Source organism: Mustela putorius, unplaced genomic scaffold, assembly GCF_011764305.1.
Source record: "Mustela putorius furo isolate JIRA1106 unplaced genomic scaffold, ASM1176430v1.1 tig00003909_pilon_pilon_pilon, whole genome shotgun sequence".
Taxonomy (NCBI): domain Eukaryota; kingdom Metazoa; phylum Chordata; class Mammalia; order Carnivora; family Mustelidae; genus Mustela; species Mustela putorius.
Genome location: NW_025422057.1, coordinates 19,534,790 through 19,556,496, shown reverse-complemented (window position 1 = coordinate 19,556,496; position 21,707 = coordinate 19,534,790). Strand labels below are relative to the sequence as shown.

The window sequence follows — 21,707 nt, the reverse complement described above, 5'->3', positions numbered from 1 at the left end:
GAAAATGAGTATTAGGGAAAAGATAAAGGAGTAAACGACACCTGGTTTACCTCTTCCACTCTTACCCATTTGAATGTCGTTATTCCTGGGTCACCTGGGTGGCTCAGTTGGTTAAGCATCTGCCCTCCGCTCAGATCATGATTCTGCATCCTTGGATTGAGTCGCATGTTGGGCTCCCTGCTTAGCAGGAAGCCTGCTTCTCCCTCTCCCTCTGCAGCTCCCCCTGCTTGTGCTCTCTCTCTCTCTCAAATAAGATCTTAAAAAATATATATAATTCCTGTTCTTTCCAGAATTCTTTATACAACTGTGACCAGATGTCTAGTCTTTGAAAAAGGACAGGATGAGAAGGAACAAATAGATAATCCTATGTAACTTGCCCTTTTCCAGTAAGAAATCTCACTGGAGGGTGTATTTTGTGCCTGGAAGGTGATGGAGAGGAAAATGTTACATTACCTCCTCCCAGGCAAGGATCCTTCAAGATCAGTGGGGATGCCTAGACCTAGGGAACTTCCTGGAGAATCCCATAGAACTCGGTCAATCACTCTGATTCTATGTTGTGTTCAGGGGAACAACTGACTTGGGTGCCCTGGTTGGCAAGACTGACCTTTCCTATATCTCCCTGCTCCTTGAGAGCCGAGCGCCATCATGCAGGGAGTTGGCCGTCTGCAGGCTCTGTGGCTTGCAGGCAATCCAGGAAAGTCCTGTATGAACGTGCTTCAGTAGTGTCTAGTCTTGGTTGCTCATGTGACAGATGTCCTGGTGACAAAGGCTGGTCTGAGCTGTTTCCACAGCAGCCTGGAGAAGACCCAGAAAAGGCAGGTTCACCTCAATCCTGCACTGGGCAGAGTGTTATTGAGAGAATAAATATGCCCCTTAAGGAAAACCTGAATATACGTACAGTATAATGGTAGTGATAAGGGAGAGGGACTGGGAATACTCCCAGGTAGAAATAAATGGGAGGAAAACCCCATATGAAATTCTTCCCATGGTTTAAAAAAATTACACATATTAGACATCTCATATTTACAGGGGAAAGACAGGAAGGAATACACCCAAACAGTGGGTTTTGAACAGCCAGTGACCTCTTAGTGGTGGGATCACGAGCGCTTTTATTTTCTTGACTTCTTTACATTCCCAAAGTTCAAATAAGAAAATACCAAAAGCTCAGGAAAAAAAAAAATTAGGATAATTAAGGGGAAAGTTATCTTTAAGTCCTATATCAATATTGAGTAATAAAAGGCACAGGACAGAACCACGCCTATAGTATGCTACCATTTGTGTAATAAAGGGAGCAAACAATATATATTATTTATGTGTATATAAAATGTCTCTCTGGGAAATTAAACCAGAAATCAGTGACAGAGGGTTGACCATGAGAAAGGAAACTACCCTGTGGAGGAGGGGTGGGATGGAGACTTTTCCTATAAACCTTATTAGACTTTATTTTTTTCTTGTACCTATGTAAAAAGTTTACAAAATACAGTGTACATTTTCCCAAATTTTTGTAATGCCAAGAGTTTCTGAAAACTGTCAAAGTGCGTCATTGTAAGTGAACTATATGTTGATTTCAAACCTGCTCAGTATGATCTACAGTAGGCAGAGTATGTAAAGATACCAAGATATCATTCACCATATAGGGAGGCTATTTATCTAAAATCCCACATGTCAAATGTATATCATTATTCAAAGCCAAAAGAAAAATAATAGTTTTAATATGATCCATTAAGTTCCTGTTTTTACCTTGGCTTGAAAGAAACCTTAAAGCTTTATTTTTGTCTTTAGCCAGATTTTCCAGTTGAGTGAAGTAGATTATTCCCTAGACCCGCCCCATTTAGGACTTCACTCCCATCTTTCAAATCTTGTTCTGATAGTGTTCCATGTTGTTACAGCTTTGCCTTTACCTATATGTGGTTTCAGAGCTTTTTTGGAATTCAACAGATACATAAGCTATTGCTGGGTAACAAATCACTCTAAAATGTGGAGTTTTAAATAATATGCATTTATTATATCTCATAGTTCCTTTGGGTCAGAAATTCCAGAACATTCTGGCTTGGGGTCTTTCAAGAGGTTGCGGTGTCAGGCAGAGCTACAGTCATCTGAAGGCTTGATTGGGGCTGGAGGAGGATGGTTGGCAAGTTGGTGCTTTACTGTTGGTGGGATGCCTTCCCTCTTCCCCACTTGGACCTTCCCTACATGGGCTGCTTAAGTGTCCTCATGACAGGGTGGCCCCAGTAGCAGACAGTCCAGGAGAGAATGAGGTGGAAACCACAGTGCCTTTTATGACCTGGCTTCAGACGTCGCACACCTTCCCCTCATCCACCTTCCCTTCTGCTGTATCCTCTTCGTGCAAAACACAAGTCACGAGGTCCAGCCAGTCTTTGAGGGGAGGGATGTTAGTTTCCACCTTTTGAAGAGGGGAATGTCAAAGAACTTACAGTCATATTTAGAAACCACCACAGGGCATCAGAATTAGTCATATCAAATCACTCAAACAAAAAGGTAAAGACAACGAGAAATGAAGGAAAGGGGGGGTTAGGAGGAAGGAACAGGGAACACGTACTGGGCCCCTACTGTCCAATGCCCTGTCCTTAACACACATTATTGCACTTAATTTCATAAAGACGTGTTCTCAATTTTGCAGGTGAGGAAACTGAGACTCTAAGAAGACTTACAGCACATCCGAGGTCACACAGTTCAGAAGAGCACGTCGAGCATGTGTCAGCCTGTGTCATGGCTGTGCCCTCTCTCTCCCTCGGTGGGAAATGGAACGCATTCTCCATTACTTGCTGCCTGGACACATCTAGCCATGACCATTTTGGCATCAGGGAGAAATAGTAATAGTTTGAGTTGAATGAATTCTGACAGAGCTGTTTAACTTGTTTCTAAAGCCTCTGGAATCCAGCAGGTGTTCATTCTCCTTCCGAAGCCCCCCCCACCCCCCGCCTTCTGCCATTGCGGGGATTTGCCCAGTCTGGGAAGGCCATGCCTCTGCTCACCCCCGACTTGGAAAGCCAGCCAACTTCTCTCCCCATTGCTGCTGGCTGTGACACAGAGGTCAGTGCAGCCAATGGAGTAGGGTGACACTGAGCACAGGGGTGTGTGAGGACAAGGCCCTCCCTCTTATGGGGACTGAGCCAAGTCCAATAGGGTGGAGACTGGGCAGCCCATCTGCCCTGGAGCCATGCTGGACTGCAGGGCCCTGATAAGGCCAGGGAACCACCCGCCCAACTTAGAGTCCTCTTACAAATATAGACTTATCCAAACACCGCCCTCCCGGCCACACAGGTACTTTCCTCCAAGGGTAGCTGGTGGCCTTTGCCACCATGAGATGGGACCCGATCCAGGGCAGGACTAGCTCTCAGGGGTGCTGGGTGTTCTGGCCTCGGACTATGGTGAAAGCACTGTGAATTCTTATCTCCTCTGTCCCCACGCCCCTTCTCATCACGGGCCACTCCATTCCTCCAAGGAAACCCAGTTTTCTGATGGATTCTCTCATCAACACTGTCCTCTCTTCGGAGAACGCAGGCCTGGAGAATCCCTGGAGCTCTTCTCCTCCTTTTAGCTCCCAAGGCACATTTGCCTGTGCAGAGAATTTTCCTTGGGCTGGAAGTGTGAGGAGCCAGTGCTACTGTCAGAGCCAGACCGGGGGGAAGAAGTAGGCCAACTGGGCATTAGCCAGGGCTCCCATCTATACAGGCACTGAAAACCATCCTGATAAAGGTGAAAAGACAAGAACATCAGCTTACTGGAATTCCTCGTAGGAAGTAGCTTTCAGCCATTTGGGATTAGCAGAACACGATGATGAAGTAGTTTGAGGTGAGGAAAGGCATTGAGACTTACCTCCCGTATCGCTGTGTTGCCAGAGGGGAAGATCTGGTTACCATCAGGGCTGCTTTTTCTGGGTGTGGCCTGTGCATCAAAGACCATTGCTGCTCCCACTCACCCCACTTGGTCCTCCACCCTTCTCTCTGTGCTCGGCCTCCTCTTTAAGAAAACGAGTGACAAATACGGAGAGGTTATCAGCCGGGAGCCACCGCCTTGTTAGCTCGCACAGGACCCAGGGCCTGTCTGCCCTAGTGGGATTGGGGTGTGCATGGGCAGGCCACCCTCTGAGCGCGGCCTCTGGGGTGCAGCAGCTCTGCCACTCCGCAGGACACAGGGACACCCTGGGAGGGATCGGGCCCATACAGTAGCGGCTTGTTGTCCCCCTTCCTCTCCGTTCTCCTTCTGGCTTCATGGTCTGTAGTTAGGACTGAGTTTCCCTTCTGGTGGCTGGGGCTGACCCCTCACTTGAAAGTCCCCGGGACACCCTCAGTGGTGACATGAGCAGGGTGAGCTCACAGTCGGCCAGGAAGGCAGCCATGAGCCAGGGCCAGTCACGTTCTGGGCAGGTGAGTGAAACTCCTGCATCCTGGTCCACAGCCCTGACCGTCAGCGACGCTGCCCTGCGACCCCTGGAGTGTGTGGGGTGGGTCCTGCGAGAGGTCAACCTGGAAGGTACAGGAATGAGAAACTCACCCAATAGGTATGGTGCCTCTGCCATGACCAAGGCGACGAGCTGGGTGCTTTACCTGGAAATTGGAATTTCTGACGATGCCCCCTACCCAGAGGCTGGGGGTACAGGCTCCGATATTACTCACCATGAGCTGATCCCTGTGTGAGTGAGGCTGTTGCAGATTGGGTCTGGGGCCCGAAACCAGGTGGCAGAGCCCAGCTTGGGGAGAAGATGCAGGGCTGTGCTCAGGGCCCACAGACTCTACCCCCGGATGAGGGAATGAGACAAGACAGGCACCGAGTGGCCGGGAAGAGAGCAAGCAGGGGAACTTTGGACACAGAAGCTCAGCCACAGACCCATTGAGAGACCTTGGGCAGGTTTCTTCTCTAAGCGCAGTCTCCTCAGCTGTGAAGTGCGGGTGAGCACGCTTGCCGCGTAGAGGTCATGCTGGGACTGGCCCACTCCAGGCGATCAGATGTTGTCCCTCCTGGGACGTCCCTGTCCCCACCCCCACTGCTCTTGTCCCCTTCCTCTTCTGCCACCTTCTTTCTCTCCCTCTTCCTCCTTCATGATCAGAGGCCTCAGAGTGGTCAGAGAGAGGACACCAAGTGTCCAATGGCACTCAGGGAGGTCCCAGTGACACCTTGTGCTGGCCCGAACAACCCCCATGGAAAGGCTGACTGAGCCAGGCTCCAGTCAGGGAACACGTGCCTGTGACCTCCCCAGCCACCCTCCGTCACAGGTACCCGCTGGCCACCGACCCTCGTCACCCGGACTTCCACCCCGGGAGTTCCAACTGTGGTCTGGAGAAACAGCCTACTGCAAAGAGACCATGGCCATGGGCACTGTCAGCTAAAGGGGAGACTGCAGGCTGCCCTTCTCCCTCCCCGTTCCTCCCCACTTCTCCAACAACCTCCCCCCACCAAGGGAAGAGGCTGGGGAAGGAGCCCAGGGATCTCCACCACAATCAGCTGCCCGGCTTTCTGTGTGCAGGGGATGGAGGCGGCCTAATTGACGGGTAATAAATGCGGATAAAGACTCAAGGGCCGAGGGGCGCCTGGGTGGCTCAGTGGGTTAAGCCTCTGCTCAGGTCATGATCCCAGGGTCCTGGGATCGAGCCCCACATCGGGCTCTCTGCACTGCAGGGAGCCTGCTTCCTCCCCTCTCTCTCTACCTGCCTCTCTGCCTCCTTGTGATCTCTGTCTGATAAATAAAGAAAAAAATCTTTAAAAAAAAAAAAAAAGACTGAAGGGCCGAGAAGGGGGTGGTTGGGCTGAGGCAGGCTGGGCCCTGGGGGTGACAAAGGGGTGGTGGGGGAGGTTTGAGGGTCTTGGGAGAAAACCAGATGGCTCCCTGCCATGTCCCCCTCTGAGCCTCTGCTAACTCTAAGCTGAGTGAGCATGGCCTCGTGGACAAAGGCTAATGGGCACAGGAAGGGAGCCGTGGGGAATACGGCCGTGGGGAGTACGGCCTGGGAGAAAGTGGAAGCGAGGGGATCCCCTCTTTGTGAGGCAGGCAGCTCAGGACTCCCCTCCTAGGCACCCCTTCCCCCCTCTCGGTGTGGGGATCTTGTGCCATCTCCACACGGCCCCTCAGCTCACCTGCTCCCATGAGACCGGCCAGGCCAGCGTGTGGGTCTCGCAGGCAGGCCTGGTGTGGGACACCCATGCTGTGAGTGTGGATGTCTCCAGGAAGGGGTAGAGTCTCTTGGCCCTGCTGAGGGGAGTGCACAGGGAAAGGCCCAAGGCTGCTTGGGAGATCCAGGCTCAGCCACCAGCCCAGTGACAGCCCCTTTCCCCAGCATGGCCCCAAGTCCAGAGGATCTAGGCTTCTGGCCATGGATGGGGTTCTAATGAGGGAAGAGTTGGGGAGCTGCTTGCTCTCCACCTGGGCCCGTGTGCCAGCCTCAGTCCAAACAGGGCTGGCGGGTCATGGTCTCCATTCAACACACTTCTGTCTCCAAGGCTTCGTATGCCTCCCCAACCCCCACCCCAGGAAGAAAGTGGATCAGAGACATCCCAGCTCCTGTCACCGAGGGCCTTGCTCCTCAGAGACGCCTTGTCGCCCTCAGCGTGACTGACCCACCTGAGCTCCAGGCTGCCCCCCAAGCCTCCCCTCCTGCTCACTTTCCCGCTCTCCTCTCTCCCTCCCTTCCTCCCGGGCTTCACTGCAGAGCTAAGTCCTTCCCAGGAGAGCAGGCAGACCTGGGGGCAAATGTTACCCATCTGGTAGGACTTCGGGCAAATCTCCTAACTCCCTCTGAGCCTCAGTTGGCAAACCTGGAACTGGAAAAGCAGGTAGCTCCTTGCAGAGTTGTGAGAATTTTAAAAAGATGAGATCTCCAGGGCAGCCTGCCATCACAGAGGCCACACAGCTGTCACATCCCACTTCTGTCCCCTCCTAAGTCTCTCTGTGGGCCCCCGTGTGACGCCCACCCTCACGGCTCTATTCTCAGCTCCTCAGTTTTCACCCAGATTCATTCAAACAGCCCCCTTGCTGGGCTGGCTGCTCCTGGCTCAGCCTCTCAGTCCTGCCTCACCCTGAGGAAAAGGGAGCCCTTCAACATGCACACCGTGGTCTCCTCCCGCCCAGCCTAGAGTCTGTGACTTCAAGGAAGGATGGAACTTCCTTCCCGCACAACGAGCCCCTTGGTGGTTGCGGGGGGCCGGGAGGGGTCTGGTCCCAGGGGATCCTGGCTTTATTTCCATGCTCCACCTTCTCCCCTCACTCTGGCCACGTGCTTTCACTCCCCTGTCCCGGCACATGCTCTTCCTCCAAGGGCATGTCGTTCCCCGGCTCATCTAAGAGCCAAGCCTTCACCCTTCTCATGGGGAAGGACAAGAGGCCCCTCTACGTGCCTGACACTGTGCTGCGTGGTGTCCTTGCCTTATGTCACGAGGCAGCTCCTGTTCCCAGCTCCTGCCTCGTGGGTAATAGAACCAAAGTTTCAGGGGGGTCAGTGGTGTCCCCAACTTGTTACAAGTTGCTGTTACAACTGTCTCCTAGCCCAAACCCTTCCTCCTCCATGAAGCTTCCCTCACTCCAAGGACAAAGGCTGGATCTGGCCTGGTGTTTGGGGGCATGGATTGTACAGATGAGTCTCAGAAAAGCAAAAACTTCCTATTTGGGGGGAAAGCATGTGATCAATCCGGCAAACATGGATTCAGCGTTCTTATATTCGACGGACAGCTCTGGGGTTAAAAACCCAAATGATGAACAAAAAGTAAAGGATGGCCAGGATGTGGAGAAACTGGAATATCCTTACTCGGGCTAATGGGAACGTAAAATGGCACGACTTTGGAGCAGTTCGGCAGTTCTTCAAGGAAGTTAAGCGTAAAGTTACCCCCTGATCCGGCAGCTTCACTCCGAGGCATAGACCCCAAAGAACTGAAAAGATGTGTTCACATAAAAACGTAAAAACAGAAACGTTCACGCCAGTATTATAACAGGCAGAGAGTGGAAACAGTACAAGTGTGCACCAACTGATGGATGTAGAAACAAAATGTGGCGTCATCCACACCGTGGAATGTCATTCAGCAGCAGCAGAGAAGCCCTGATACATAACATTATAAGCAAAAGAAGCCACACATCGTACAATTCCACTTAGATGAAATGTCCAGAGTTTAAAAAAAAGTAAAACCCATTCAGAATGGAGATTAGGTTTCTAGGAGCAAGGGACTGCGATGACTGCTCAGGGCCATGGACTTTCTTTTCGGGGTGATGAGAATTTTCTAAAGTTGGACGGTGATGATGATTGCAGGACTCTGTAAATACACTAAAAACCTGAATAGTCACCTTCAAAGGATGAATTTTATGGTATGTGAATTATATCTTAATAAAGCTGTCTTTCAAAAAAGAACGAGACACAACCTCATGGCCCAGCAGTAGAGGACTGGCAGAGGACACGGTGATGCGGCTGTCGTGAGGCTCTGCAGCGATCTCCAATGACACACAATGTTGAGATGAAAATCTCTTAAGGCATATTGAGCAGACATACAGGGAGTTATGGAACTCAAAGTTGAATAGCTTCCACTCGGAGTAAATGTGTTGTGTGGGGGTGCGTTTCTGTTTGCACAGGAAGACAGATCACCAAAATGTTTAATGTTCCATCGTGGATACATTTTATCTTTGGGGGGTATGGGGAAGGGGGACTCTCTAAATTTTCTATTTCCAAATGGTAAACATATATTAGTTGTGTAATTCCTAAAATGAGTGATTCCGTGGTTCACCCATGCCCCTCCAAGGGCTCACAGTCTAGCAGGGGAAGACGTGTAATTATAGCAGCAAACGGAGGCTGAGATTGGGTGACGGTAAAGTCTCGCTGGGGCCCTCCAGGGAGGTCTCCTGGAGGGGCCAGATTTGAAATGATGGTCGGAAGAGCATTTGGGGGGTAAACCTGAAAAATGGGCCATTGACCCCTGGTTTTCCAGGGCACAGATGGAGAGGCAAAAGGCATTTCTCATAAAGTATCCCCAACGATCCTGTGTCCTGTGACTTTGTCCTCCACCCATACTCGCTAAGTCCGGAGAGCAATTATGCCTTCCAGAGCCCCACAGCCACGGGTGTGCGTGTGGGTACATTTGTCAAAAGCCATAACCAAGATTCGTACAGGTTGACCCTGGCAGTGGTTGTCAGGGTTTGGACCAGAGTTCTCTGGGGCTGCCACCTCCCCAGCAAGATGGATGAAGAGGCAGGACATCGACCCTCAGTACCCGCTGTTTCACACCTGCCATCTTCCCTTGGGCTTTTTAAAATGCTATTTCCAGGGCGCCTGGGTGGCTCAGTGGGTTTAAAGCCTCTGCCTTCAGCTCAGGTCATATCCCAGGGTCCTGGGATCGAGCCCCGCATCGGGCTCTCTGCTTGGCAGGGAGCCTGCTTCCTCCTCTCTCTCTCTCTCTCTGCCTGCCTTTCTGCCTACTTGTGATCTCTGCCTGCCAAATGAATAAATAAAACGTCTTTTAAAAAATAAAATAAAATAAAATGCTATTTCCTCTCAAGCCAGGGGAGTGCCCCTGGGCTGTGCACAGAAGTCAGAGGCTGTGAAGTAAAGCAAACTTCAAGATCAACAGGAAGCAGAGAGAGAAACCACGAGAACGACGTGGGGAGGGCATGTGTTGGGTTTGGTCTTATTTTTAGTGGTCTTGGTGGTGATGGTGGTGGGGAATTGAGGCCAGAAGCAGGAAGCTGGGTTTCCCAGCCTCAGCTTTTGATGGTTTCCGGGTCCGCGTGGGCCTGCAAAGAAGGGACCCCGCTCTGCGATGAACCAGCTCTTTTAAGTTGCCTTTGTCTTTGAGGGGCTGTTAATACATTCTTGTGAAACTGCTGTTCCTGCAAGGGGTCCCTCAAAGCATGAGGAGAGCCGAGCAGGTTCATCAGAGTCTGGGCATCGCCCTAAACCACAGCATTGGGAATGAGCCCCAACACACACACACAAGGGGTGTTCCCGCACAGCGAGGGGAAGATCCCTGTCCTCGGAGTCTCCGAGGGACCCATGATCTGCCTCAAGAATCACTAGTAGGAGGAAAAGAGCACCGGACTGGGAGTCAAAAACGAAGTTGGAGCTGCCTTGCAACACATGCTGTATGATTTGGGGCACGTTATTTAATGTCTCTGGGCCTGGTTTTCTCATCTGGAAATAGTATCTAAGTGAGCTATAGCAGCTGAAAGTACCTACTCCTGATTCTTAGGTGTCAAGCAGCATCTGCTGTGTGTGAGTCTGGGGTGGGGGGCACGCGGGGGCACACGAGGCAAGCCAGAGTGCGGCAGGACGTCCTCAGGGCAGCTACAGGCTTAGCAAGGGCGCTATTGCCACAAAGAACCACTTCTGTTTCCTCTGTTTGTCCCCCTCCTGCCTCCCCCAGCGATATTTTACCCAGACCCTCTCTATACAAGCCCCCCCCCACACACACACACCAATACCCTTGGGGCCTGGCTAGCTCTCCTCTCTATGGATGTGTGCTGCCCCTCCCCAGCTCAGTGAGCACGTCCCTGCTAGAGAAATAGCCCAGGAGGAGAACAGGCAGAGCGGAGGCCACAGACCTTGCTTGAACCTGGCTCTCGGGGCGGAGAGATCTTGCCTGTCCTCTGCGAAGGCGGAATCGCTGAGGGCCTTCCGCACTGGATCTCATTTGGAGGCTGGAAGGAGGAGTTGCATGTAAAGAATCGGAGCGAGGTGAGTTCTCCAGGAGTCTCGGCTGTTGTCCGCTTTGCCCCGGCCCCGGGGATGCCGCGCTGTGTAGGGCCCCGGGTCCAAAACTCAGCCGGGTCTGAGTCCTGCCCTTGCCACGCGCTGCATCTCCACAGGGCACCCCAACAGCCGGCTGCTCGCAAAGAGGAGCGCTGTACTCGAAATGCCCTTCCTAGATTACCGGGTCCCGAACGGCAGGATCCCCTGGGGGTGGGATGCGGGGCCCGCATCTTACCACACCCAACTCTGCGCGTCGGGCCTGGGAATCTGCAATCTTAAAACCCTCTGCAGGTGCGGCACCTGGGTGGCTCAGTCAAGCGTCAGAACTCTTGATTTTGGTTCAGGTCACGATCTCGGGGGCTTAAGATGGAGCCTGACCTTGGACTCCTCGCTCAGCCGGGAGCCTGCTGGAGCTTCTCTCTCTGTCCCCCTCCGCCCAGCCCCTCTCCGGCGCATGCGCACTCTCTTCCTCTCGCTCTAAAATATACATACATACATACATACATACATACATACATACATACATAATAAAACACTGCAGGTGACTCAGATACCACCGGGAAATCACTATTTAGAGGAAAACAGCCTCTTTCTTTTTTTAAGACTTCATTTATTTCAGGATGCCTGGGTGGTGCAGTGGGTTAAGCCTCTGCCTTTGGCTCAGGTCATGATCTCAGGGTCCTGGGATCAAGCCCCAAAGTCGGGCTCTCCGCTTGGCAGGGGGTCTGCTGCCCCCTCCCCCTGCCACCCCTCACCTGCCTCTCTGCCTACTTGTGATCTCTCTGTCAAATAAATAAATGATTTTTTTTAAAGACTTTATTTATTTGAGAGTGAGCACAGCAGGGCAACGGGCAGAGGGAGAAGTGGGCTGCCCTCTGAGCAGGAAGCCGGATGTGATGGAGGGCTTGATCTTCCAGAACTCTGAACTCCGGGACCATGACCTGAACCAAAGGCAGCCCCTTAACGGGCTGAACCCCACAGCCTTCTCTTCCGTGGAAGCTCATGGTTAGTAAGCTTTGTGTGATTTGTCAGATGATGTGTGTGATGCGATGTCAGATCACATCATTGACAATGACAACATGTGTTTATTTTTTCATTCATTCAAAAAAGTGTTCATTGAGTGCCTCCTGTGTAGAATAGTAGTTAAAAGTTCAGGCTCTGGAGCACTTCACACACCTTGAGATGATTACAGACAGAAAGACAACTGAGGGTGTGAAGAAACTGGACCCCTCATGCCATGCCAGCTGGAGCGGAACAGGGGTCAGCCACTGTGGAAAATAGCCTGCCAGGTCCTCCAGAAGTTAAACGTAGAGCTACCCTATGATCCAGCAATGCCACTCCTAAGTGTAGACCCACGGCAAAGGAAAGCCTAAGAAATCCGTGGAGATGGAAAGTAGGCTATTGGTTGCCAGAGCACTGGGGGAAGGGAGGAACAGAGAGCCCCTGTTCCCAGATATGGAGCTTCTTTTCAGGGTGATAAAAACGTTCTAGAATTCGATAATGGTGAGCGATGCACAACCTCTTCAATATACTATAAACCACTGAGTTGTACCTTTTCAATGGGTGAATTTTATCTCAAGTTTAATGGAAAAATATGTATGTGGCTCAACGTTTTAAGGTCTATTTTTTAATAGACTTTATTTTTTTAGAGCAGTTTTAGGTTCACAGCAGAACTGAATGGACGGGACAGGCTTCCCATAGAGCCGCTGTCACCACCCACACACAGTCTCAGCCACTACCGACAGCACGTACCAGAGTGGAGGCTCGTTACAACGGATGAACCCACACTGACAAATCATTATGATGACCTGGAGTCCTTAGTTTCTATCTGATTTTGTTCACGCTTGGTGTTGTACATTCTACTGGCTGGGACAAATGGAGAAGGACATCTAGCCACCATTGCAGTGTCACACAGAGTAATTTCACTGCTTTAAAAATCTTCCATGCTCCCCTTCCTTTCCCCCAAACCCTCGAGTGACTCTTTTTACTGTCCCCACAGTTTTTCTTTTCCAGAATGTCGATAGTTGAAATCCTACAAATCAGCTTCTTTCACTGTGTAATATGCATTTCAGTTTCTTTCATGTCTTTTCATGGCCTGATAGTTCATTTCTTTTTAGCATCAAATTTTATTCCAGTACCTGGATTACCACAGCTCATGAATCCATTCACCGACTAAAGAACATCTTGGTTGCTGCCAGGCTTTGGCAATTATGAATAAAGCTCCTGTGAACATCCATGTGAGGGTTATTATTTTTTTTATGAACATATATTTTTTCCGTTCATTTAGGTAAATAACGAGGAGCCTGGTTAGAGAATGTTTAGTCTTGTGAGAAACCGCCAAACTGCCTTCCAAAATGGCGGTAGCATTTCTCATTCCCACCAGCAGTGAAAGAGAGTTCCTGGGGCTCCACGTCCTCGCCAGCATTTGGCACCGTCGGTGTTCTGGATTTTCATGATGTGAGTACGTGTGTCATGGTGCGCTGTTGTTGTCTTGTGGCATTCTATTTCCATCGAACGTTCTAGAAGCTGGCTTACAGCGTTGGGTGAGACCCGCTGACTCCCAGCCCATGTGGAGATCCTGTTTTTGCAGAAGGAGATAACAGAAGCAAGCCACACCGCCCAGTTGGCTTCTCCAAGATGGAAGACCCAGTCCTAAATGAGAAGTGTATCCAGAATGGAGACGAGACAAGGGAGCCAGAATGGTTTAGTGCTGTCCTTCCCTGCCTCGGGAGGACTGGCCAAGAGCACAGACCAGAATCATAGAGAGTAAGAAGCTAGGGTGTCCCCACGCCTCGTGCTCCCACTCCTGATCTTAAGGCATGGAAACATCTGGAGTGGGTACGGATCTTCCCTAAGGTCACAGAGCTGGTGGAGGACAGGGCAGAACCACACCCCATGTTTCCCGAGGCCGGGCCCAATGCATGAAGCTGGCTGGATCAAGCTTCCAATGAGAAAGGGAAGCCCCACATCTCTTCCTGGGATCCCTGCCCCAGAGCAGAGCCACCAGGCAGCCCCTAACACCACTGAAAGCAGTGTCATGCCTTCACCCGAAGGTTCCACATCCGGGGCTTTATCCCCCCTCACCCACACTCACGTGTGCACGATTATCCACTGCAACATCATGTTAATAGAAAGCACTGAAAGTAATTCATGCCATCAGTGGGAGGCTAGTTAAATACATTACGATGCAGCCATAAAGGGCCATAATATGCATATAGCCATAAAAAAGAGTAAGAATGCTTGTGTAGTAATAGGAAACAATTTCCAAAATCCATCATTAAGTTCAAAAGTAAGGTGCAGACGATGTGTGTGCAGTATGTTAATTTGTGTTTAACATCTAATGTGTAGGGCACGCGGGTGGCTCTGTCGGTTAAGCATCTGCCTTCAGCTCAGGTCATAATCCCAGGGTCCTGGGATCGAGCCCCGTGTTGCTTGCTTTTCCCTCTCCCTGCCGCTCCCCCTGCTTGTGCATTCCCTCTTGCTGTCTTTCTCTCTCTGTCAGATAAATAAATAAAATCTTTAAATTTTTTTTGAATATTAGATGTTTAAATTTAAATTTTTTAATATTAGATGTATATGGGGTATAATACATATCTTTCTTTCCTTTTTAAAGATATATTAATTTATTTTTTAAAGGAGAGAGAGAGAGAGACCCCATGTGAGTGGGGCAGGGGTGAGGGAGAGGTGGAGAGGGCGAGGGATAGAGAGAAGCATCAAGCCGACTCTGTGCTGAGTGCAGGGAGACTGACACGGGGCTCGACCGCAGGACTCTGAGATCATGACTTGAGCCTAAACCAAGAGTCAGTCACTTAACACACTGAGACACCCAGGCGCCCCTAAATATCTTTCTTTGTAGATAGATGCGCAGATACTAGAAACCGGTCAGTTGGTTGGGTCTAGGGAGGAAATGGGTGATTAGACAACAGGGACAAAGAAGAAGTTTCTTCATTTTTTAGGAGAAAAAAAAAATTTATTATATATCTCCATGTTTCTTTTGTATCCAAAGAGACACATGACATATTCCAAAATAATTAACAAACAGCAGAGCTGTTTCACAAATCTGAGCTCGGCTTCCGCAGCCAAGGTTGACCTGAACCATAGCAGAAGCTAGAAGTCGGGGGTGTAGGTGGCTCTTCTGTGTGTACAAGGGCTGGTGAGGTGCTTAACCCCTGTTCGGGAGGGCGGGGGGTGGGGATGGCTAGGCCCCCATCTCCTTCTTGCCTCCAGGGAGGTTGAAGAGCTAATAAGCCTTTGGGCTGAGCTTTGAATTCTTGGACACTCAGCACCCTTCCATGGCCCCTGCAATGCATGTTGGGGTGGACAGATTTTCTCAGCCTGTCTGGAAAGTAGCCCTTCAGGATCATGGGACTGCCTGAGGGCTCCCCGATCTGATTGAGAGTCAGGAGGCCTGGCTGTGGCCCAGCTCTGGCCCTGACCCCATGCTGGGAATCAAACAAGTAGGTGAACTGTGTTCCAACAGCACTCCCGTAACACCTGCCTCTCAGGCCTCACAGGGACAGGATAAAGCTCGCAGAGGACAGTGTGAAGCAGCCAGGCCCTGCCTGGTTTTTGGAGAGAGCACCAGTGTTCCCCTAAAGGAATAAGTGGCTCTGTGGTCAAAAAAAAATCTGGGAAAAGCTGGATAAACCGAGTTAAGCTGGTCCTTCACTGCAGACCTTCTCAGAGCCTTGAACAAGCGAAGTGCTTTGTGGCATATCAGGTGTGGCTACGCTGTGTATCATTTCCCAAACTTGTCTGACCACAGAACCATTCTGGAGGAAAGTATCTGTTAAAAATCTCTCAGAATAAAGATAATCCGTGGAACAACGGTTTGAGAAATGCCAATTAGATGAAGGTAGGGTAAACACATTATGCAAAGGCTCAACTGTAGAGATAGTGACTGCGGTATAAATTTCTGTCATAAACACCTCCTACTCAGTTTCCCTGGCCCTTCCCTCCGTGCTCGATGTTTTTTAAACTGGGGATCACAAACCATTAGTGGTTAGTGAAATCCACTGAGCTGGGCGCAAGCAGTTTTAAAACGAGTAACTTTGGGTAGAATGGAAAACAACAGCGTGGACTGCACTTAACGTGGGTAAGTATTGCTTCCTGAAACCTACACACAGGGCTGTGCTGGGCGGTGACAGAAAATGTATTTCTTACATTTGGAAATCACCGCTGGCGAGCCCCCCTCCCAACAGAAGGGCAACTACGAGGCAGGGTTCACCCTCGTCTTCCGACTGAACCCATGTGACTCTCTGAGGAGGGTTTTGGGGACAGAGGCCTCTCCCCGGTCCGGGTGATTGTGGGATAGATTCTAGGATTCGTGGCGTCACCTTGCTGGACCCGGAGAACGACAGAGGCCCTCTTTGTTCTTCACCACGTTCCAGAAATGCAACTCATCTTTCCATTTCTTTTTCAAGTGCTGCTTATCCTTCCCCATCAGAAAGCACCTCTCTGCCTGGGAAAACAGGCTGGCCAAGGTGCGAGCTTCTGGGCTCCCCCAAGACGAACGTTCACAACGCAGCTTAAACACGGAGATTCATTTTGACCTGCTCTCCGCTGGATTTTTCTGTTTTTTATTAAAATGCTGTGCCTCGACCTAAGTCGCTTCCACATTCTGGTTCTAAATTCTCTGTGACAGGTGAGTACTGTGTCAAACTTTGGGGACTCTGACATTGACCAATTAGAGAAAATATCCCGTGGATCTTTATTTATTCCTCAGGGAAGGAGTGCTTCGTCAAAGCCCCAGCTCAGCCAGTGACCAGCTGTGTGACCGGGCGGGTGACCTGCTCCCTCTGTGCCTCTGTCTGCTGACCTGTCCAATGGGAGTAATAAAATCTGCCTCAAAGGGAAGTTGTGGGGAATAGATAGGACCATCTCTATTAGACGCTTATCACAGTAAGAGCTCAATTAAGAACAAATTTAGTCACCCCTCCTCCTACGGCTTCTTGGAGTGGGATTCTTCTGTTTCCTTAAAGCTGGAGGTGACTGGCCCAGTCCTCTGTATCTTTCGGTGCACCTTTCAGGGTTTGTAAAAGAGCCCAGAGTGTTCAGAAGTGGGTCCCCAAACCTCCAGACCCCCCAGCTGTCCTTCACCTCCTGCCTGGTGGGGGGAGTTCAGAGTCCTGATGATTCTTCTGTGGGCTCTTCTAGGCCTCGGGGGAGCTCTCTGGGCCTTTTGAAGGTGACCTCAACCCGTGTGCCCCACAAGGTCTGCCCCCTGAGAGTGAAACCCCTTCTCCATCGCTAGCAAGCTGGTGGGCTCATCACCTTCCCTGGCAGTTTCCCCTCCAGGCCTCTCTATGTCCTCAACGGTCATTCGCTGTGGTCTCTCACTCAAAATCACCTCCCTCGGGCGCCTGGGTGGCTCAGTGGGTTAAGCCTCTGCCTTCGGCTCAGGTCATGATCTCAGCGTTCTGGGACTGAGTCCTGCATTGGGCTCTCTGCTCAGCAGAGAGCCTGCTTCCCCCTCTCTCTTTCTGTCTCTCTGCCTACTTGTGATCACTCTCTGTCAAATAAATAAATAAAATCTTTAAAAAAAAAAACAAACCAAAACCAAAAACCACCTCCCTCCCCAGCACCTGCCTTCCTGCCCCCTGGGCTGTGCTCTGGCTCCCGCAGCCCCCTGGCTTCAATGCCCCAGGTTCACTGACATTTCTCGCTGACTTGTCCACCTTCTCAACTAGACTCGGGTCCCTGGAGGCCAGGAACTATGTCTTGCCCTAACAAATTCAGTCTTGTACCCCCCGCCATCTCTCAGAGCTCAGAGCAGAGACTAGGAAGGAGTCTGGGTAAAGGGCGGTGGGCGGAGGCCGGGGAGAGAGGAAGGACCCACCGGCACAAAGAGTCAGGGCGGGGCAGATGCACAGAATTTCCAGGAACTACCTCTCCCTTCTTTGGGCTCAGCATACCAATTCCCAGCCCCAGCCCCAGCCCGGCGTCTCCGGGATTCTGCACGAAGGCCATTGCCCTGAACGTGAGTAGAATTAACCAAGAGTCCTCGTCTTGATTACAGCGGCCAGCAGGGCGGATAATGTGGACTCTGACCTTGGTCAGTCTGTGTCAATGGGCCTTTATTAAACACTTGAGGCCTGTATTAAAAACACCTCAGACCAACTTAATCAGAATCCTTGGGGGTGCAGCCCAGGGATCTGCTCCTGAACACCTGTGACCCAGCGGGAGCACGTCCTTCACCTACCCCACTCGCAGATTCCCTCCTGGACTGGATCCCTGGCCCACCCCCTACCAGAGAGGCAAATGCTGGCCCAGTAACTTCGGTGTAAGGGGGCAGGTGGGAGATGGGGTTGCCCAACAGCAGGCCACTCAGAAAGCAAGGTGTGGCTGGAACTGACTGTTTCCCCAGCTTTGGGGTGGGCCCCAGGATCTAGAATGGGTGAAGAAGCAAAAGCAAGGTTCAGAGTAGCCTGCCAAAGGCCCCAGGCCTGCTCTTCCCTCTCCCGGTACCTGCAGTACCTCCCAGGATCCCTCTCCCAGTTCCAGAAGGTACTGGTCTTCCTGGAAGCATAAATCCAGATCTTAGCTTTGAGTTTTGATTTTTCTTTAAAAATTGATCCTTAAGGGGGCGCCTGGATGGCTCAGTGGGTTAAGCCTCTGCCTTCAGCTCAGGTCATGATCTCAGGGTCCTGGGATCGAGCCCCACATCGGCTCTCTGCTTGGCAGGGAGCCTGCTTCCTCCTCTCTCTCTGCCTGCCTCTCTGCCTACTTGTGGTCTCTCTCTCTGTCAAATATATAAATAAAATCTTAAAAAAAAAAAAAAATTGATCCTTAGGTATTGTTAACCTAAAGCTAGACCCCAAAAGAGGATCGCAAGCGAGCCCCAAATCCCCTGATAGAGTACTCGGTCATATGGGGGTTGGTTGTAGGGTTTGTGCTTCTCTGGAATACGGCAGCATAGAATCATGCTTAGCCATGCAGACTTTGGAGTCAAACTCCCCGAGCCTGAAGCCTGGTTATACCAGTTTACAACCTTTGGCACAAGTTACTCAATCTTTTCAAGGCTCTGTTTTCTCATCTGCTAAATGGGGATAATGATAACACTCTCCTGGGTGGTTGCCAGGATTCAGGGAATCAGTCCAGGTACAGCCCCGAGAGCAGGCCCAGGTAAATGGTCAATGTCACTCATCATTAGCTGTCAGGACAAGATAATAGCTTTGGGCACATCCTCAAAAGTCAATGATCCAAAATGAAATTAAGAAACACGCAAGTTCTCTGGGGGTTGCTGAGGAGTGCGGCCGCGCCGTGGAGGAGATCGGAAGGCTCTGTGGGTCCCTGTGGAGCTAGAGACAAGTAACCTCTCTCCCTCAGCTTATGAACCCCTCCATGTAAGTGGGAGCAGTGGTGGTACTGATTTCGTGGGAATTGATGAGGATTCCCCGAGAGGCAGCACGCAGGGTGCCCGCCTGGTGCCTGACCCAGGAGAAGCCTGAGCACTCCTGAAGGCTCTGCAACCACTACCGCCATTTTGGAACTTGGGGAGCCCTTTCTGGCATCTCCTCCACTAGTTCCCCAGAACCCACCGTCCATCCCTCCAAAGCGGTGGGGGAAAGGTCCCACGGAAACCTCCTCCTGTCCGTCCACACTCTGGGATAAGGGATAGCTTTTCTGCAAGGAGCAGCCTCCCAGCTGTCGGCCTCAGGGCACAGGGAGAATGCCCCTCAGAGTCCAAAATGAAAGACTTTCCACCTCTCCCCTCCTCCCCTTCCCTTCAGTGAATGTGGCTTCCCTCTGCTTTCTCCTGGCTCCCAGGGCTCTTCCCAGCCCACTGCACCTATCTCTGGGGCATCAGGGCAGCTCTGAAGACAGCTCAGGTGCCCCGGAGCCATCAGAAGGTGCCAGAGAGTCTGACGCATTGATTCAGGAAGGACCTGTCTAAAAATAGAATCACAAACGCTTGGGCCACACAGAAGGTGGGAACCCTAAAAGGGCATCTGGTCCAGCTTCCTCTTAGCACAGGACTCCCTCAAGCCAGGTTTCCACGTGTCTTGCTTTGTGCTCCCCCCAAAAAAACAGACTCCAGGGCCCTCCCCAGAGATTCAGCTGTGGTTCTGGGGTGAGACCTGTACAGCCGGACGTCGAGGAGACTCTTGGGGGGTGTCTATGATCAGGCACGTTCCAGCATCCCTTGAATACCTCTGGGAATGGGAACTCATCCATCCCTCTCAAGGGTGCAGGAGAGGACGAACTTAAGAGGTAAAGTGTGAGGACGTCGCAGCCAGATGTGGGTAGGAACCTCAGGTTTCCCATGGGAGAACTCAGCCCCATTCAGCCAGTTACTTAACTTGACGGAGCTTCATTTCTCATCTGTGGTGTAGGGATGCTAATGAACAGCAGGCATCGCCTTCCCAGGTGCTCAGGACAGGGTTTGGGGATTGCAGTTTGTTGGCCCGCTCAGATGAGAGCTCTTAGCGTAATGCTCGACCCTGGCCTCCCTACAGGGCTGTGGTGAACATATGAGTAACGCCAACAACAAGAAAGGAGCCTTCCATGTTTTCGTAGCCTGGGCTCACATCTGCCTCCCTGGGGCATGCACCCAGGCTGCCCTCTCCGCCCTCCAAAGTCCCACTTCCTGCTCTCTCCCCTTTGGGGGTCTCTCTTCAGGCAGATGCTCCCCCTTTTTTCTTTCCAGCTTTATTGGAATGCGACGGACAAATGTAAGTTGTATGTATTTCGGGTGTACAACTCAATGCTTTGATCCACAGGTCCACTGTGAGATGAAGACCACCATCAAGCGAATTAGCATACCCGTCACCTCACAGAGCGGTCCCTGTGTGGATGAGTGGGAAGAGAACACTTGGGATCTCCTCTCTTAGCTCACTGCAGGTGTACAATTCCACGTAATCCACTGCCATCACCACGCTGTACACTGGGTCTCCAGAACGTACTCATTTTATAGCTGAAAGTTTGTACCTTTTGACTAATATCCTCCACTGCCTCCTGCCTCTGCTCGAGCCCTGGTAACCAGCATTCTGCTTTCTGTTATTATGCATTTGAATACACCACATTTTCTCTATCTATGCTGTCTACAGCTCTTACGTGGCTTCCATATCTTGGCCACACCCCATTTCCTTCCCTCCCCCTCCACAGGGTTTTTTCTGCCCCTCAGATATGAGGATCCTCAAGGTTGGGTGGCAACCTCCCGGGTTCAGCTTGAGATGCTCCCTCAGACCTCCTGTGGTGCCACAAATCCCCAGCACTTCCCATCTTTACTTCCAGAAGTCCCCTCTGCCTGGGATCATCATCCAAGAGGTCTACAGAGGATGCCAAGCCAAGGTGGCTGGGTCATGAATGGCCTCCTGGTGCTAAGCATGTGCCCCCCCCATCCACACCCACTCCCATGCCTGGCATTAACATGTGCCCCCTGATCTCTGGAGTAACTGCTTCCTCTTTTCTCAAGAGGGAGAGGGGCCTGAAAATTTCACACAGACTGGTCATCATCATCGGAAGGAAAGCAGGGTGGATTTTTTGCAACTCTGAGGGGAACCCAGTAATTGCCCCCTTGGTGTGATGGTTGAGAGCCCAGACTCCGAAGCCAGATGGCCCTGGTGCTAATCAGAACCTTCACCACTTTCCCCTCAAAGCCTCAGTTTGTTCATCTACAAAAAGGGAATCATAACTAGTCTCCACCTCACCTGGTTGCTTTAAGACTACCCCCGTCGGAGTATCTAGCAAGGCTTTGTCACCGTTTCTACTAGTAGAAGCTAAAGCTAGCTTGGCCTATGGGGACAGTCGGACAAATGGGAGGTGTCTTGTGCTTTGCTCCCCACAGATGCACCAGCCAGAGCTGGTCTGCCTGTTCTCAGTTGGGAAAATATTTGGTTGAAAATATTTGGTCATTCTGGGTGTCAAAACATCACACAGTGTCCCCCAGAGCCTGGCTGGGGCGAAAAATAATTCTGGACCCAAGGCGAGGGCTCGGCCACCAAGCAGCTGCTCCTGGGAGGCCCTGAAGTGCGGACCCCTGGGGCGGTTGCTGGAGTTGCCCCCTGGAGCCCTTTGTGACCC

General features: G+C 51.2%; 1 protein-coding gene and 1 long non-coding RNA gene across 3 annotated transcripts; both read right to left on the bottom strand.

Moving 5' to 3' along the window:
- Positions 1 to 1,976: 1,976 nt before the first annotated feature.
- On the bottom strand, positions 1,977 to 4,004 carry LOC106006979. 2 transcript variants are annotated; one of them, XR_006603182.1, is made up of 4 exons: positions 3,841 to 4,004; positions 2,997 to 3,711; positions 2,673 to 2,800; positions 1,977 to 2,404 (listed from the first exon to the last, which is right to left on the bottom strand). It is a non-coding gene; the product is annotated as an uncharacterized LOC106006979 (long non-coding RNA). The 2 variants fall into 2 exon arrangements; XR_001181407.2 differs by having other exon boundaries at positions 2,673 to 3,711.
- Positions 4,005 to 5,748: 1,744 nt separating this feature from the next.
- LOC101677614 lies at positions 5,749 to 10,912 on the bottom strand. The gene is made up of 2 exons (XM_004763891.3): positions 10,535 to 10,912; positions 5,749 to 6,208 (listed from the first exon to the last, which is right to left on the bottom strand). Exons 1-2 carry the CDS (start codon positions 10,910 to 10,912, stop codon positions 5,915 to 5,917), a joined length of 672 nt encoding a protein of 223 aa, XP_004763948.1. The 3' UTR covers positions 5,749 to 5,914.
- Between the last annotated feature and the right edge of the window lie 10,795 nt (positions 10,913 to 21,707).